Raw genomic sequence first — 17,751 nt, 5'->3', positions numbered from 1 at the left:
TATAAAAGTTCCACTGACAAATTTGATAAAAACTGGGATCCTCTACTGAATTTTGTCAAGAATACACCACTTATATTTGCTGATTTGTAATATGTATTTTTAATTAACCTATGGATACATCTCTTTTGTTTCATTATATTTTTATAATTGTATAAATGCAGGATTGATGTGGGTGTTTTTTTTTTTTTTTTTTTGTAGATGTACTTCTCTGTGGTAAGCATACACTAATTTAATAAACAGACAAATTAAGTCTAGCAAAGAAGATACAGAATGATGAGGAATTATATTACTTATCTAATCTGCCACTAGATGGCAATGCCTTTCTAAATTTACAGCAGACTTAAAGCTTAAAGTAGACTAGAACAGTGATATTGCAGTTTTTTAAAACAAAATTACATTAAAATAAAATGGATTTAAAACGAATTATAAATAATAGTGTCATTTACAGCTGAATACGAGACACTGAGACTTGACAATAACATTCATCATGACACGTCACAGCACACTAAAAAACCCAAATGGGCACATGCATAGCCCATTGCAAAGTTCTCATTATATTAGTTTTTATGTACTGTGTGTGACGTATTGTGAATTACCTTAGCTGCATCCTGCAGTGTCAGGAGTCTTGTTTTGGCTCTCTGCTGCAGCTCTTCAGCATGTCTGCTCAGATCTGCCACCTGCTGGTGGAGAGCATCTGTCTGGACCACCTCATCCAGCAGACCCACCCTCTCCACCAGACCCTCAAACTCTCCTTGGAGGTCTTGCCACTGTTGTAATAAGGCCTGATTGAGATATTTCACAAAATATTATTAGATTTCTGCCCCAACAGCTACTGAAAATCCTGAGAAATTGTGATCTGGATAAAGCGGGCATCACAACCTGATGGGTTCTAATTTGCTCCTGCATCTGAGAGGCTGGACTCCACATCATGTTGGCTGAGACCACCGTCTCTGCTTTTTCTGTCCAGTTGAGAGTTAGCGTAAGCATTTCATTAAACTCTTCAAAGTTCTTCTCTGCCTAAAATAGAGAAAAGGGCCATTTGTTGAGCACACTTTATCAAATTTAAAGATGAAGTGTGTAATTTCTGTGCCACTAGCATCAACAAACAGAATCACAAAAATAATGACTGTTTCCAAACAGGTTTTTCCCCAAAGCTGACCTTCTGAAGGCATGTGGTCCTTCCCTCCGCCAGTCTGCTGGTCTGAGCATGAAGCTCGGTCAGTTTACTCAGGCTGGAGCCCAGCTGTTTGGCTAGGAGAGGGTTCTGCTCTCCAAACTCCTGCACTGACAAATCTAACTCAGACAGAGCACGGCCACACTCCTCTAGCTCCTCAAATAGAGTCTGGATTAAGAGAGAAAAAAAAATTGAAAGAAATGTCAGGTTAAAAAAACACACTGTTTAAAGTTAATATGCAATGATAAAAAGTGTTGTAAGAAATGCCATGCCACCTTGTTGCAGTGTTGTTATTGTTAACTAAAAATAAAAGTATTAAAAATATTTTTTAGAAATTAAAATACAAATATAAAGTACAAATATTAGATGAAAAACTTAAAAACATAAAACTACTAAACCTTAAACTAAAGAATACTGAAAATATAAAATTTATAAATAATACTAAAATGCCTTGTTGTAAACTGCACTTATTCTGATATATTTAGAAATCAGGTTGCGAGGAAGTCATTTTGGAGTACACGCATGTCATTATTTATAGTGTGCACTTCAGTAATTAGGGCAAGTCTGTACCACAGCTTTCAATGCAGTGCTGTATTCATACTGTACCTCTGTTTCCTCTTTAGCCTCCTCAACATCCATGGCCTTCTGCTTGAGTTTCAAAGAGATGAGTTTGACTTTCTTTGAGATATCCTGAAGTCTGGAGTTAAAGTCTTCTTTAATATCTCTGCTGTGTTGGACCTCTCTTTCCCGTGCCTGCACCTGAGCACAGGAGAAAAAAATAGCTAACTGATAAAGAGATGTTACTTAAACTTTCAGTAGTCAAAATCAGTACCAGTTACTGGTTTTATTGGTCCATTAGGCTTCATTATAAGGTCTAATGCACAGATTTTATATTTTGACAAATCCAATCTTTGGTCTCGCATGTTTACATTTACAAACTTTGAAAATTCCATGGAATTAATTTGGTACCTGTATTTTTGAAATTCCTAATATGAATTAAGGTACCTGATCTTCTGCAGAACCCAGAGCCAGTGTGATCTCTGCCAACTGGGTGCTGATCTCAGAAGGAAGAGTGGCATGGAGGTCCTGATATTTCATCTGCTGACGATCTGCAATCTGCTCAAGGCTCTGGCGATGAGACTGCATGCCACCGTGAGCCGTCTAGCAGAAACCATAAAAACAAACCATACTTATCATGAGTAAAGTAAACCGGGTTGTAGGATCTTAGAATGCATCTCTCCACTGTGCATGGTGTCGCTGCAGTACCTCCAGGTCAGTGAGTAGGTTATCCAGGTCTGCGGTGGGACTCAGCAGCAGCCCCTGGGTGTCCTGAATCCAGCCTTTCAGCAGACCCAACTCCCTCACCACTTCCTCTCTCTCCAGCAGCTCCACCTGCACCTGCTGCCGGCTAGCGCACACCTGCTGCAACAGACTGAAGGAGAAAAAGGAAACAGAAAAGACTTATAATGCAAAGGATAGAATGACAGAAAAGTAGGGTTGGAAATTTTTCAAAAATTACTGGAACGGTTTCCATGACATGGAACTGGAATAGTGTTGTCTCAACTCAAAGCTAAATAACTGGATGGATTTAATATATACTCTCAAGCACAGAAAGACAGACGGAACAATAAAACAACAGACAGATCTGAAAAGTTAATAGAATTTAGTTGATAGATAACCTAAACATTTAAATTCAACAATTTCTTGGACGAACGGAGAGACAGACAGACAGACATACTTGTCATATTTCTCCTGAATGCTCTGAATCTCCAGCAGACAAGGGTTCTCTTGGTTTTGGTGTTTGCTGGGTGTGGAGGGTGCAGCGACGTGAGGATGGAGAAACAGGTTGAGCACATGGTGTCTGATGAGGGTCAGGGAGCTGCTCTCTCTCTCCACCTCTCGACTGAAGGAGTCATGGTACTCCAGAAGACTGTGTAGGGCTGCCATACTAGAGGCTTTTTCCACCATGCTGTCAGGAATGCGACTGTGCAGGTCCTCACAGACAGCTCGCATTTTCTCCAGCTAATCATAGAGAGATGTGGGATAGGTTACAAATTTTACTTCTGTTAATAAGTGCTACTATCATGCAATAGCATTTATTTTAGTGTAAAAAAAAAAGTTTGACAAGTTTTGGACGTTCATTCAGCTATGTAGATTTAATATGTAGATATAGATTTAATATATAGATTTAATTTGATTGCTTCTCTTCCGTAAACGCAGTTGCTGATGTCTTAACCCCCTTCTTTCATTTAACAAATGTAAAATTGGGGATAAATTACACTCCATTAATTCTTAATGACTGTTTCACTTTTAACTGAATCAAAAAAAATTATAAATGTATTGCATTGCAGAAGGGGATTAAGACATCAGCAACTGCGTTTACAGAAGAGAAGCTATCAGGACAATAATGAACTAGCCATGAAACAGATGAAAACAACTCTTTGTGGTTTTTAGCTCTCCTCTCTCTCTGTGCTACATAGAGTTCTGCAATAACTATGACTCTTTCTTACTGAGTGATGTCATATCCTCAGCGGAACAATGAAACAAGCTTAGATCACAAAGAAACAACACAGAATTAGTGTGCGCTGCCAAAAATAAACAAGACAAGGTACTGCTAACATTACTGTGAGTCCAGCAGAGATTTATGGGAGAAGTGGTGAGTTGGCAACTTCCATGTTGGGCTATTTTTGTATGGACTATCATTGCCAAGCATTACATCATTCCCAGGCCACTGTTGGCGTCTGATGCTCTGGTCTGATCTCAGATCCACAACAGGGGCTCACTGCTTACAGAATAACGGCTTTTACTTCATCATAACTCATGCATATGGCATCATTGGTTAGACTTTTTCCACAGTTAATAGGAAATAATGTTTGTTTATTTACTTAAAAATATGCTATTTTGGCACCTAACAATAATTGTATGGCATTTTTTATATGATTTGCACTGATTGCATGAGTTTGATTACATTCTCTGAATTTAAAGAGCATCTTAGTGTAATACGTTGTGAGTATCTACTCATGAAGTTTCCTTACCTTCTCTCTGGTGCATCTCCAGTTATCTGCAGAGTCTTGGAGGGCTTTCACCTGAGCTCTAGCAACACTGTACAACCGAGTCCACCGTTGGCTCAGTGAATGGACCGACTGAGAAGTAGTGTCTTTTATTGCAGGCTGATCAAACTGTGCTGCTTTTTCTTTCAGTTCATTTAGTGCGTCTTCAAGACCCTGAACTTGTAACATAATTCTCTGTAGACAGAAATGGAAGCAATAGGAGATATTTAGAATAACTGCAACACCCATATCAAAGTCAATGTTTAAGGAGTTAGGCAAGGAAAGAAATGCACAGTCACGACCTGGTATAAACAAAGCTTGTCTTCAGCTTCTTGCTCGGAGTTTGCTCTGGCAGTTGTGAACTCAGTCATCCTCTTCTCAACTTCATTCATCTGCCTGATAACTTTATCTGTTTCATCTTGGAAGGATCTCCACTGAGTTATGCTTCTAACAAACAAATAAAGTGAATGTGTGTGACTTCAAATCCAGTTGTTAAAAAAGTATAAACTGTATAAACATCAATGCCTGTAAATCATCATAATGTGTTAATATGAATAAGGCAATGCAAGTTTGGGTCTTGTGTGCAATATTTAAAACTATTTAGATGCCAAAACCTCATTAGCATTACCGTTCCAAGTTGTCTCTACGTTGTTTTAGCTGCTCAAAGACCTCTGTGCCCTTGTGATGAGACTCCACACAATGCTGTTGGATTTGCTTAAATACAGTAGGGCTCAAAAAGTCACCCATTTGAGGGATTAGATCTTGCATTTCTTGCCTCGTACACTTGACAGTTTGTTCCCGGCCTGTTATATTTTCTAAGTCCTTGAGGCAGTCTGAAATTTTCTCCAGGTCTACATTATGTGGGGCCTGCTCAAGTAGAGCACCAGCTTCCTCAAACCACAGCTGGATGGATTGCAAGGAATGGTGGTATCTCTGGAGCAGGGACAGAACAGACTGCAAGGCCACCTGAGGATAAACAGTTTAAGGAAACATTTAGCTCACCTTCAGTATTTCATAAAAGTCAGAAAACACAGGCTAACTGTCAGGAATTAATATAATCTTACCTGTTTAGCGTTAAAAGCTTGTTGAAGATCATCCTTCAGCTTTGGAATATCCGTCAAATTGGTTTCAAAGAGTTTTGGAAATGGCTTTTGGTCACTGATGCACTTCTCTTTCTCTTCATTAGTTAGACCTTCTAATACTCTAAACCTAGATTTAATTTCTTCTTGAAGTGCTGACAGCGATTTGTTCTCCTCCTGCACAATCTCAACTTTTGCTTCTTCAAATATTAATGGACATCTCAATTGATCCCTAATACTTTTGAGCCAGTCTATTGATACTTTAATATCAGTTTGATAATCCTTATTTCCTAAAAAACCTCTCTCACATTCTTCTATGTGTGTATTAATCCTTTGCTTTAAAGTAAGAAGTTGTTCCTCCCTGAAGATTACCTGAGTCTTAAGGGTCTCCAAATCAAAGTGCTGGTTGAGGTCATCGGTTTGTGCTTTGAGACCCTCTGGATAGGAACTAACCACTTCAAGACATTTTGATAGGTTGTATAGAGTAGATAATCTCTCTGTGGCATCTACCTCCTCAACTGGGTCAAGTTTGTCAAGCTGTTCCTTTAATCTAGTGATGCTATAGTCCATTTTCTCGATAACTGCTTGGTGGTCATTTAATATTTTCAATGTTTTCTGTAATTCTTTCATCCTACACTCTATCTGCTGGTTAAGACTGCCGTGGAGATAAACTAACTGGTCAGTGACTTCGGGAGCATATGGCTGACCCATGCTAAGGAAATCCTGAGTTTTACCTCTAAGATCTTTCATTCCCTGAAAGAGATTTGCAAGACCTTTCTGGAGAACTTCATAATTGTTGTGCAATCTTTCTCCCTCTTCTAGACTTTGGTTGGCTGACATCTCTAAACTATCACATTTCTCCTGAAGTTCCTGCAAAGCTTTTCGTGTAACATCAATGAGGGACTCAAACTCCCTGCGCTCCAAAAGCACTTGTTGGATCCTGTCGCGTTTCTCTCTAATCAACAACAGCTTGTCATTGTACTGTTGTGGAAGGCCATTGAGTTTCTCATCTAGGTAGCAGTGGTCAACCTCATTTAAAGTGGGAAGAATCTCCTGTCCTGCCCTTTGGACAATAAGCAAAAGATTTTCATACTCTGAAGCATGATCAAGAAGCTGTTGGTATTCGGTCAACTGGTTCTGAAGGTCTTCATCATTCCCGCTCAGGTCAATAATTGGAAATGTAGCTACTTCTGCTTGTTTTAGCCACTCGGAGATCCTGTCAAGGTCCACTTTAAAGTACTTCCGAATGACTAGTGCTTTCTCTAGATTCTGCAGATGCTCCATGCTCTTTTGCAAGGAGGCTTCGAAGGTGACTTGCAACTCCTCCAGCTTTTGAAGGGTCACCTTCTTTTCCTCCTCGGTTGCATCCTTTACTAATTCTCGTCCCTGTGTCCAAAGTGACGTGAGCTCCACCTGATATGCTCTTAGACTGCTGGTAAAATTCTTACAAGTTGACACCTGCTTGTGCAGAACATTTGGTAGGAGCGCCACATGATCATCTGCAAGAGCCCTCTGCTCTTGCTTCCGGATCCATTCAGCTGCCCTGTCAAGGGCTTGTAGGAACTGCGTTCGTTCTGTAAATACTTTACTGAGGCTTTTACGATATTGAGCTGCCTTAGTTCCAAGCAATTCTACTTTTGCCTGTGCTTCCTGGACCAAAGTCTGCAGTTTCCTCCTTTCATTAAGTCCTAGGCAATAGGAAAGGCTGTTAGCATCTGTCACAACCTCTGCCAGAAGCTTTTGCTTGGCCTCCAGTTCTGCACAAAAGCTCAAGTGATCAAACAGAAAGCTTTGGGCCAAATCTGGAGGGGGACTGGTCTTAAGAACCTCAGAGAGAGATGGTTGCTGCAACTCAGCCCATTCTTGTGCCTCCCGCAAATGGTCCTCAATTTGACTCAATTCTTCCAGTGTTTGGGCTGAATCTTGGATTTTCTTCTGGACAAGTGATTCCACCTGGGTCCAACGTTGCTCAAGGTAACCAACCTGCTCTTTAACCAGGTCTCTGTCTTCTAAGCTCAGACGAGGCAGGATTCCGTGCCTATTATTTCTCAGATCATCGAGCACACATCTCTGGTCCTGCAAGTCTGTGGACAACTTCTTTAAGGCATCCAGGCACTCAGCTGTGCTCTCAATATCTCCCCTAGAAAAGATTTAGTATTTTTGTAAACAAAGAGAAGAATGATATCTGAAGAACAACACATGGTAACTATCAAACATGAGTACGTTGTGCAAAATCTGAAAGAGAATGTTGCATGCCTGGCCAATTGATCCCATTTCTTGGACAGCTGGTCAAACAACTCCTCCACCATACAAATGCAGTCATGATAGTCCCCGCTTCTCTGTAGATCCTCCTCTTTCTGTTCCAGCAGCTGTGCAGCTTGTCTGCCCAGATCCAGCCAAGCACAGCGCAGGCGCCCAACTTCCATAAGCTCGGGGGACTCCTGACCAGCCGTTAGCCTATTAATGCTTTCTCTCAGCTGGGTCAGCTCAACCTGCCTGGCGCGCATCTCCTGGATAAAGTCCTTTGTGGCATGAAATATGGGGTATTATTAATAAATGCTCCCTGTCTTTATTTGATATCCTGCCAAATGGACAGCTCTGGATGACGCCCTCTGTCACTGGCGGCAAGTGAGCTTTGAGGTAATTGGGGTTTTCATTCAATCTATTGTTGACAATTCTCAGCACATCCAGAGATGGTAATATGTGCTATTTTTCATACACAATGAAGGGGTCTGCCTGGACGCTGTTATTACAGGCACTGACAAATCAATTCACACATCCATAATTACACCCAGACGAGTAATCTGGGGAGAAATCTTTATTAATGAATGAAGCTTCCTGCCAGGAAATGTAACAGAGGCCAAAGATCACCAGAGCTTTCAGCAATACATAATAGACTGTATATGATTAACTGATAGATATTGTACAAAACTTGTGCATAAGGTATTAATGTAATATAAAATTTGCAATAGTGTTTCAGTAAAATCTCATATAACCCTTGTTTCATAAAAATTGGTAATCATTTTGCAGTGTTCAAATGGATTTCATCTGGAAACAAAGCTGTCACTTACCTGAGCCTGGTCCAGCTGGTTCTGAGCAACCTTTGGCTCGAGCTCAGCTGGCCTCCTCAACATGCTCTGGAGGAGTTGTTCAGCCTCACGAAGATGACATTCAAGGTTGGAACGCAAGTCCTTGATCTCTCTCCAGTTTTCTGTTAGTTCTTGAGATTCCAGCATCCTCTCCTCAATCTGTATTAGGCAGAAAACATCTCTAAACATTTTCTAACCAAATCCAATGTTTATGATGGATTTTTATATTTTAAAGTGAAAAACTATAAAAACCAACACAAACATTGTTTGAAAAGCAAAATAAATTATTAAGGCATGGAATGGCCTTTTTACATATATATTTTTTTTATAATAAAACAAATTCAGAGTTTCTCTGGGGAATGTAAAAGTTTTAAAAGTGAATGCAAACGCATTGAGATATAATTTATTTCTCCAATCACCATATCCCTTTAAGGGTTCTGTAAAAAAAAAGTGCCCATAGAAGAAGAAACAACTAAAATCTGAAGTTAGAACATTAGAAACTTTAATGTATTTATACGAGTCACTCACCTGAAGTTTGACCTGCTGTATTTCAGCAGCCGTCTCTCGTACTTTCTCATCAGAAAGATCACAGGTAGAGCACACCAGCTGCAAATAGGTACTAGCCTGCTCCTGCAGAGTTCGATCCTGCTTCATCTAATGAGACATTTAAGAGACCCCATAAAAACCAAATGAGGTAGAGTTGATTATACATAGACGCTGGCTTTCTCATTGCAACTTAACTGTGCAGTAAAGCCACTTTTGTGTATATACACAAAACAACATAAAAACCTATACCTGTGCTAGCGCCTCCTGTAGGCAGAGTGGTGCATGTGCAGGAAGCTGAATCTCCTCTTGTACATTTGAAACCCATCTCTGACACTGTTGCAACGTATCCCGCAGACTTACGTGCTTCTGCAGTTCCCGATCCAGACTCTGATACACCTGCACAAACAGACAGAAGAGTTTTGCTTCAAGTTTGGCTTTTAGTGGCCAAAAGTAATTGGCTAAAATCATAGGGTCATCAAAGGGTATTTAAAGTAATCCTTAGCTGCATAAAACAGGAACAGCATGACTCTGACATATTTGAGGAGAAAAACGGAGAATGACATGGGTGGGGCATACAGTTAACCATGCTAAATCGGGTCAACATAAAGCAAAGTCCATTTGACAGGTGTTGAATGCTCTGGCATCCCTAATCCCATGAGCAGAAAAGCTGACGCTGATTGACATTCTTAATTCACAAGTCCTCGCGGGGGGCAGGCAACGACAGGCTTGCTTTGGCAGACGACAGGAGTTGGCAGAGTACATGCAGACTATGGGACTCATTGACCAGATTGCCAGGTGGCAGGATTTACCGGATGGCATTGTTCTGGCAAGGTTGGCACAAAATGGTACGGGGTATAAACTAGCCAACCAGAAGGGAAGGGTTTTATCAATGCCTCGGCTTGTTTTGACGGAATTGGACTTGATGGGCTAAATAAAACTGGCACGGGGAAGGGGCCGAGGTATTAATAGACTGGGTGGTTTGCTCAGAGAGTGACTGAGCAGGCAATGTGTCAGATGGCAGAGAGTGGTTGCCATATTAGGGGTGTGTGTGATTAGGGTTCTTAGAGGAAAGCAGGTGGCAGCTTTTGGTGGGATACTGCAAGAGCTGGAGTAGGGGGGAAATGGTGATTTGCAAAGGGGGTATGTGCTCACTTTCAGTGCCGTGGGCTTTAATGATACGCTTTCATGGAGAAATGATTTCTTAGTGCCTCCTGATGTGTCTACTTGTAATGACACTGGCATGCAGAAGTCAAAATGTCAAGCACATTTCATTGCCAGACATCCCTGGTTTATTGACTGCCTGGTAAGTGTCAGTGCCTGGTTGTTTAATCTGATTTAAAAGACAAGTACACTGAGAGGAGGATTTTGTCAGCACTTTAGTGGGTCCTGTGCAACTAGGAAGCCAGGCAGGGTGGATTAAAATAATCAAGAGGTTCTGGCAGAAAGTTGGCACGCTTGAGCTCGCTGCTGGAACAGTATTTTGATGTGAGGGACAATACACAGTGGCACTAACACAATGAACGGAAATCATTGCAAAAATTGCCGAATTTTCGAACTATATATTATTTGTTTATAAATCATTTTTATGCTGTTTGCATAGTTTGTTTAAAATTTAAATGAACAATGTAACTCTGCTGTCATTTTCAATCAAGCCAGAGGCATTTTCTTGAATTTAATGAGTTTTTAACTGTCCAACACCTTTTTCCACCCCATTTTGACTTTTGCATCATTGACAAGACATAATCGGCTGCTTTTAAACAACTAGTTGATGTTTGCAGGCACATTTACAGAACAATAGCGTTGCACCAGTGTACTGGCCATCACTAAAAGACACATAATTACACTCCAACCTATAGAAACTGTGGGTCTTTATATAATGTCATAAGTCTCAATGCACAGTAAACATCGGCACAATGCTGGTCTTGTACTTGTGTGTGGCCAAGTAAACTCACACGCTGGGCAGTGCTGCAGATGGCAGAGTAGCTGTCTCTTGCTCCCTGCTGGTGGTTCTGAATTTGCTGGCGAAGCCGTGCCTGGAGGCGCTCACTGCAGCCGGACAACAGATCCTCTCCCTTTTCCTTTAATGTAGCCAAACGCTCCTCAAAACCGGCTATCTCCTCCATAATAGCCTGAGATGAGACATATACATTTAACACAAAATATTCTCTAAGTAGTAGCTTTAAATATTCTTGAAAACACTGGTATTAGCAGGAACTCTTGATGTTATGATTTCGTTTTACATTATAAGAACAATTTTATATGTGGGTAAACAACGTGCAGATGTTTGATTGGTTGTTTAAGGGCTTTTGCTTTTCTGTGAAGATTTATGATTTGTCACCTTGTGTCTGGCTAACTGCTGAGTGGCAGCTTCCAGGCCACCGCTTGATGACGGGTCAGGAGTCACCATCCTGCTGGACATCTGCAACAGCCAACGCTCAATTTCCTGTAGATCTTTGTGGTAAGCTTCCTGTTTCTTCACCTGGCCCTCCAATCTGTGAACATGGGTCTAAGGAAATACATTTAAATCACAGGAATTATCAAGACATTAGTAAGCACTCAAATTAAAGCACCTAAATAAACACACAGCTGGAAACCCTCTTTCACAATAAAGAGCTTCTGACAGCTGCAAGCATGAGATGAATTATTTGAAAGTGAGTATTCATGGCACTGATTGCAGGGTTAATGGATGCAATCTTTGAGGAAATAGCACATTAAAGCCTCCAAATTTATATTCCAATGATTAAAAGGGAAATAATCTACATTTTAGTAGCATTTTGTTTAATTTACGATTTAGTTTAAAATGATTCTATATGTATGACTGTTGTCCTTGCTGAATTGCTGAAAACAAGTATTGATATGTAAATCTGGTAGGTTATAAATGAATGCCCTGAAATCATTACATTTTCCATGTTATGTTGCATTTAAATGATTGTAGTATTTTGTAGTCATTATGAGCTCACCCTTGCTGAGCCACACAGCTCCTTGTAGTCTGCCTGTAGTCTGGTCATGTTGTCTGTGATGGAAGGGGAGTGAAGGAGGGTCAGCAGTCCTTCTCCTTTCTCTAGCACAAAGCTCACGGCAGAATCACGGGATACCAACGAAAGCTCCACAGCCTGGACACAACAGAACAATAAATACAGATACGGAGATATACAGTGCGCAGTCTGTGGGGGTAGATTTTAATACTTTTATTCAGCAAGGACACATTAAATTGATTAAAACAGACTTTTGCATTGTAACAAAATATTCCTATTTCAAATAAATGCTTTTCTTTTGAGCTTTCCATTTATCAAAGAATGAATGAAAAAAATGATCACAGAATGAACAAAAATATTAAGCGGCACAACAGTTTTCAGCATTGATAATGATAGTAAATGTTTCCTGAGCACAAATCAGCATATTAGAATGATTTCTGCAGGATCAAGTGGCACTGAAGACTGGAGTAATGATGCTGAAAATTCAGCTTTGCCACCACAGGAATAAATACAATTTTAAAGTATACTGAAATAGAAAATATTTATTTTAAATTGTAATAATATTTCATAATATTACTGTTTTAATTGTATTTTTAATCAAATGTGTTTATGTATATATAAAAAAAAAGTGTTCAAAAATAAAAACTGATTATAAATTAAAAACTGACTGCATTATTCATTGACAATGCTGCAGGTAGATTTTAAAAATGACACATGGGGGAACTATCACTTTTGTTGATGGAGCTAGTCACAACTACACATTTCATATTGGTTGAAGACTGTAAAACAATTCACCCACCTTGTACTTGGCCAGCTGGGCTTTTCTCTGGTACAGTTCTGCTTTAGGTTCAACAGTGGAGCTGAGCAGGGCTCGAGTCTCCCTAAGCCACTGCATTTGGCCCTTGTACCGTTCTTGGAAATCTTTGTAGAGCACAATGCTCCTTTCCAGGGTTGCATGCTCCTCCCGCAGCCCCAGAATAAGCTCTTCGAGCTGTGATCGCCCCGTTTGCACTTCCCTCTCTAGCCTGGATGCTCCAGGGTCATCCAAGAAGGAAACGGCCTGCTCCGTTGTCTCTCGAAGTGTTTTAAGCAAGCTGTGACCTTGATCCATCTCCCCCTGTAGAGACTGCGGGATGAGAGAATCTTTTAAACAACAAATGAAAGGGTACAAAAAGAACGACAATAACAAACAAACAAAAATCAATAATTTAATGAGCCACAGGAAAGATATTTATGCCTTCCCCAGTGTGCAACCAAGACATGTACAGTATTTCCTGTTCCTGACAGCTTCTGATCCCTGTATTCATGTAGAGCTTCAGCGCTCCTCTGAAGTGGACTTTTCTGATGGGTACTTTGAAGCCTGTCGGGCTCCTGACACCTGTGTGTGGAGACCCGGTGAGACCCCGGACAGAGATATGAGAGGAAGACCCAATTACCCAGGCCTTAAATGGGCCTGCCGCAGAGGGGTTTCCCCGGCAACGACCGCACTCAACCCCTCCTACTCCTTTACCTTTAAGCGGGAAGCTTCTCTATATGATATTAGCCTGTTGTCTCTAAAAAGAGCAGTACATGAGAGGCCCCTGGCTGTCCAGCAGGATCTGGAGCTACTGCTGCGGTACTGACAGGGAAAGAAGCCTCAGTGTTTTAATGATGATCTCCACACACAAATAAGGAAATGAGAAGTTAGTGATGCAGAGAGATGTAGGACGCAAGGATAATTGGGCCAAGAAATATGATCTGGCCAAAGAAGCATACACTTAATTGGCTGTTTATTAATTCACAAATACATGCGTCTATACCGCTGTCGTTTAATGGAGTGGGTTTACATAGTAAACAACACAGACAGTTTCTCCATGTCAATTTGCTATTAGCGTCTGTGTTGCACCATTGATCTCGACGTGGATTAAACGAACCGAATGAGTTGTATAGATATGTATACTTGTGTGAGAAGGAAGAGAGTGTAATGTGATGTTGAAGCTGCAATGGCATTGCATCAATTACACAGTCTGTGCCAGCAGGTTCCACAGACAGACCGCTCCTTCATCTCAGCTATCACAGTGGGGGAGTGTGTGAAGTGGCTGTGGCTGTGTATGTGTGTGTGCGTGCACGTAGAGTGCGATCGCACTAAAGCTTTCTTTTGCTTTGTGTAGTAGACATATTGATCATATCCTTAAGATGACAAAGAGACTTGTACATGTGCACACACATACACACAGATTGACTCTTACGATCTCAAATATGAGTGCAAAACTGTGCCAGGCCCACTGAGAGTCCTAGTCTGTGATGTGCGTCTGTGCAATTTATCAGGCCAAATCAATAGCTGTTAAACCACCGAATAAAAAGGGTTGACAGTTTTATCTGTTCCTTCAATTTTAAGTGTTTATCTTTATTTACAGAAATAAAATTATATATATATATATATATATACATATATATATATGAACATGCTAATGTTGGTGTTTTCACTATGCCATACCTCTAGCCTCTTCATCTTTTTTTCCATTGTAATGCGATCGAGAGCCTCTGTCCTTTCGGTAACGATTTTAAAATTCTTCCTTGCTGCGCTCAGCCAATCAGAGAAGGTCCTGAGGGCATTTTGAGCCTCTGTGATGTTCTGCATCTCTTCCTGGAGCTGTTTGAGGGTCTCCTAAATGACGGAAGGATGAATCAAAAGGCTCATTGTCAAGAATGCTTGCAATTCTGTCTCATCAGCATGAAGGGTTTTGATTGATCTAATGCCGCACACTCGCTAGCATTCACTGCTGGGGGCTTGAGGCTAAGCTATTTTGCCGCATTCTTCTCTTGACATTCAGATCCCTCATGCACGTGGCACCAATTAACGCTTTTGCGCTGTGCTGCGCGCACACCTATCTGCAGAGATGTAATAGCTCTTGACTGCAGTGCATGTGCCGGCCTGTTGTTTCTCACAGAATAATTACACGCTCTCTTCAGTGTCGCAGCCAGGGTGTGTGTGCATGTTAGAGAGAAGTGGGCAGGAAGGAGAGGTGTTACAGCAAGTGTTAAAAACAATTCTGCTGCTGCCACAGAAGCAGCATCACCGATTGATGGGCAAGATTGGATCCAATATTGTTTAATTACAAGCTAAGGTCTCAATGTGGGCGAGACATTGATTTTTCCAGCGTGTAGTTTTTTTGTTTTTTTTGCCATCACAGAGGGTCACAGGAGCTGGTTTACCAGGCTGGATAGCTTCCAATGTTTAGACGGCTGAGAGATTAGACTCATCAGTGTGCTCTGACAGAGAGGTGAGCCAATGACGCCAGGTTCTACTAAAAGAAACATAATTGTAGAGACCGAATATGAAGTAAAAATTCATATTTAACTGAATAAAAATGTTCCATTACTGAATTTTAAAAACAATAATTTAATAAAAATAAATAATAATAAGCATTATTATTATTGGACTTTATTTTTCATTTTGGTTCAATTATTATTATTATCGTATTATTGTGTTTCTGTTTAAGTGGACATCATTTAAAAATAATAACAATAATAATAAATAATTGCAATAATTTTGAGGTTAATTATTAGAAGGGAAGAAAAGGGGAGAAAATATAGTTTTAAAATGCCCAGATGAAAAAAGTTCAGGAGAGAGTTATTTTGGTATTATTTATTATTTTATTTAATATTTAGAATTAGCTTATATTTTTATATTTTCAGTTTTCATTTTACTTTTGTTGACTTAGTTTGTTTAGTAATTTTATATACATTTGTCATTTTTAGTATTTTATTATTATTATTATTTGTTTAATTATTAGTTTACAAGTTATTATTTTTTTTATTTTTTTTTTATTATTATTATTATTTATTTATTTTATTTTATTTTTACTTCAATTGCCAAACATTTATTTTTAATAGTTTTAGTTTAACAAGAACAACACTGGGAGAGGATTTGTTGAAAGAAAGATCCCAGTGTAAACCAGAGGAATAATTAGTGGGATATTATTCAATTCATGGGAAATAGTGTGGCCAAATCATAACACTGCATGTCTGTCTGTTGTCTTTTTCACATGATTCACATGATGCTGCATAATTGCATAATAATCATCAAGTACATAAGAATTGTTAATATATAAGGGTGACTTGCCTGTATCTGTAGGAGCAAGGCATGGTAGCGAGCAGTGAGCTGGTTAACCCTGGTACTGATCCGACCACTGACATGAGCATTCTCTACGACTTGCTGTGCAAGAGCACTTAGACCTTCCACCTCCGCCTGACGGTGAGCAGCCTCAGTCTGCCACCGCTGAAAAGAGGGAATGAAAGGAAAATGTCAACTCTATACGGTGCATGAAACCAGAGTGCAGTATTTCTGTATTCATCAGGTATAATTAAAATACAACGTACCTTCAGGTGTTGTAGTTGGGCCTCCTTTGCAGTGACATCAGATCGACGGTGGTTTCTCACCTTAACTTTGTGCTCTATGTCAACCAGCCACTGGTCTAAGCTTTGGAATAAACCTTCTAGTTGCTGAACTCTTGTGAGGGCCTGCTCAACCTGGACTTTGGTCTCCCCAAGGCGGTCTTGGTACCCCTGCCATTCTGTCTGTGCTGTTTCCAGGGCCCGATCCTCAATTTGAGGGGCACCCCAAGGAATGACTCTTTCCCGACTGGCAAGGACTGAACTGAGCGAGTTATGTCCCTTAGGGCAATGAGACTGGAGCATCTGGTGATGTTGTTAGACAGAAAGAATGAAAGTTAAAGATTAGGTAGTGCTGAATATTTTTGCCTATATTATTAAATTCAGAAAATAATCACAGTTATAATAACCTGCAGTTCTTTTAATGTGTTCTCCAGAGCATTTACATCTTCATCTAGGGGTGAGAGGAGGGCCAAACCGCTCTGCTCTTGCTCTAGCCAGTCTTCAAACATGTGCAGGCCTCGCTGATACTCTTGATGGAGAAGAACCAATTCTTCAGCCTTACTGACAGCAGCCTGAAACACCGGTAGAGTATATTATTTCAAAAGTTACTCCAAAAGAAGCATAACAGAGTGCAACCCTTTTTTATCTGCTTGGTTTCTGGATGTATTTTTTCCATTAATTTCCTCCTTTGGAATTAAAAAAAATTATGAGTCACAGACCACAAAAACTAGATCCAAAATCACACATTACAAACTTGGATTTGAGTAAGAAAAGGATATGAAAATTGGAAAAAGACTTGTGTGCTTAATGTCTTTAATAAGAAAATTACTATCATGAAATATTGTGAATTACTGTATATAAGTGACTTAGAAACAACGAGGGTACAATTTTAAACAATTCATTCGAGTGGGAGGTCACTGCTGAGCTCTTTGGCCTCAAATTCTGTTTCCATGGTAACAACAACTTCTCTGATTGTTGAAATATCTTTTCATGGTAATAGATGATGTAGCACTTCACTGGGAATTTGGCTATTAAAATATTTAATATGGCTATCTTTTTTTTTTAATTAAGCTGAAATCATTCTGTTTTATGGCTTCTACAGAAACATATATCATTGCTCAGCAACGTCATTGCGCTTGTCTTAAAAGATTTAGATGTTTTTGTAAAAAATATTTTTCTCTATATAGAAAATGAATGGGATTTTTACTTGCAGAACTTTACTGTTGCGCTATAATCACAATTTCATGGACTCACAGACTATTCTACGATCTACAGTTTGACGTTCATACCTTGGCTTTATCTTTGACGGTTGTATATCTCTCACTGAGTTTCTGGATCTCCTGTTGAGTGGCTGTATGTTCAGTCATGTTGGAACCCTTGGTAGCAATGGTCTCTAAAGGGCTAGAGTGGCTAAGAACTTCCTCATAGAGAAGCTGTAACAGAACAAAGCAATTAATACTT

At 39.9% G+C, this 17,751-nt stretch overlaps 1 protein-coding gene across 1 annotated transcript in view; it reads right to left on the bottom strand.

Moving 5' to 3' along the window:
* The window catches only part of syne1a (spectrin repeat containing, nuclear envelope 1a), a gene marked incomplete at its 5' end in the record, with an annotated part of 116,274 nt that overhangs the window by 43,387 nt on the left and 55,136 nt on the right, over positions 1-17,751 (bottom strand). The window contains 24 exons of the mRNA XM_084432556.1: positions 597-782; positions 880-1,017; positions 1,160-1,342; positions 1,781-1,933; positions 2,180-2,335; positions 2,441-2,606; positions 2,913-3,196; positions 4,210-4,419; positions 4,527-4,671; positions 4,853-5,190; positions 5,289-7,443; positions 7,560-7,825; positions 8,375-8,551; positions 8,921-9,046; positions 9,188-9,334; positions 10,891-11,067; positions 11,277-11,444; positions 11,899-12,051; positions 12,713-13,039; positions 14,390-14,560; positions 16,019-16,174; positions 16,276-16,593; positions 16,698-16,862; positions 17,580-17,723. Of these exons, the coding sequence (XP_084288682.1) occupies positions 597-782; positions 880-1,017; positions 1,160-1,342; positions 1,781-1,933; positions 2,180-2,335; positions 2,441-2,606; positions 2,913-3,196; positions 4,210-4,419; positions 4,527-4,671; positions 4,853-5,190; positions 5,289-7,443; positions 7,560-7,825; positions 8,375-8,551; positions 8,921-9,046; positions 9,188-9,334; positions 10,891-11,067; positions 11,277-11,444; positions 11,899-12,051; positions 12,713-13,039; positions 14,390-14,560; positions 16,019-16,174; positions 16,276-16,593; positions 16,698-16,862; positions 17,580-17,723 (6,609 nt within the window). The remainder of the gene's footprint in view (positions 1-596; positions 783-879; positions 1,018-1,159; positions 1,343-1,780; positions 1,934-2,179; positions 2,336-2,440; positions 2,607-2,912; positions 3,197-4,209; positions 4,420-4,526; positions 4,672-4,852; positions 5,191-5,288; positions 7,444-7,559; positions 7,826-8,374; positions 8,552-8,920; positions 9,047-9,187; positions 9,335-10,890; positions 11,068-11,276; positions 11,445-11,898; positions 12,052-12,712; positions 13,040-14,389; positions 14,561-16,018; positions 16,175-16,275; positions 16,594-16,697; positions 16,863-17,579; positions 17,724-17,751) is intronic.

Source organism: Rutilus rutilus (assembly GCF_951802725.1).
Source record: "Rutilus rutilus genome assembly, chromosome: 15".
NCBI classification, from domain to species: Eukaryota; Metazoa; Chordata; class Actinopteri; order Cypriniformes; family Leuciscidae; genus Rutilus; species Rutilus rutilus.
This window is presented reverse-complemented; position numbering and strand designations above follow the sequence as displayed.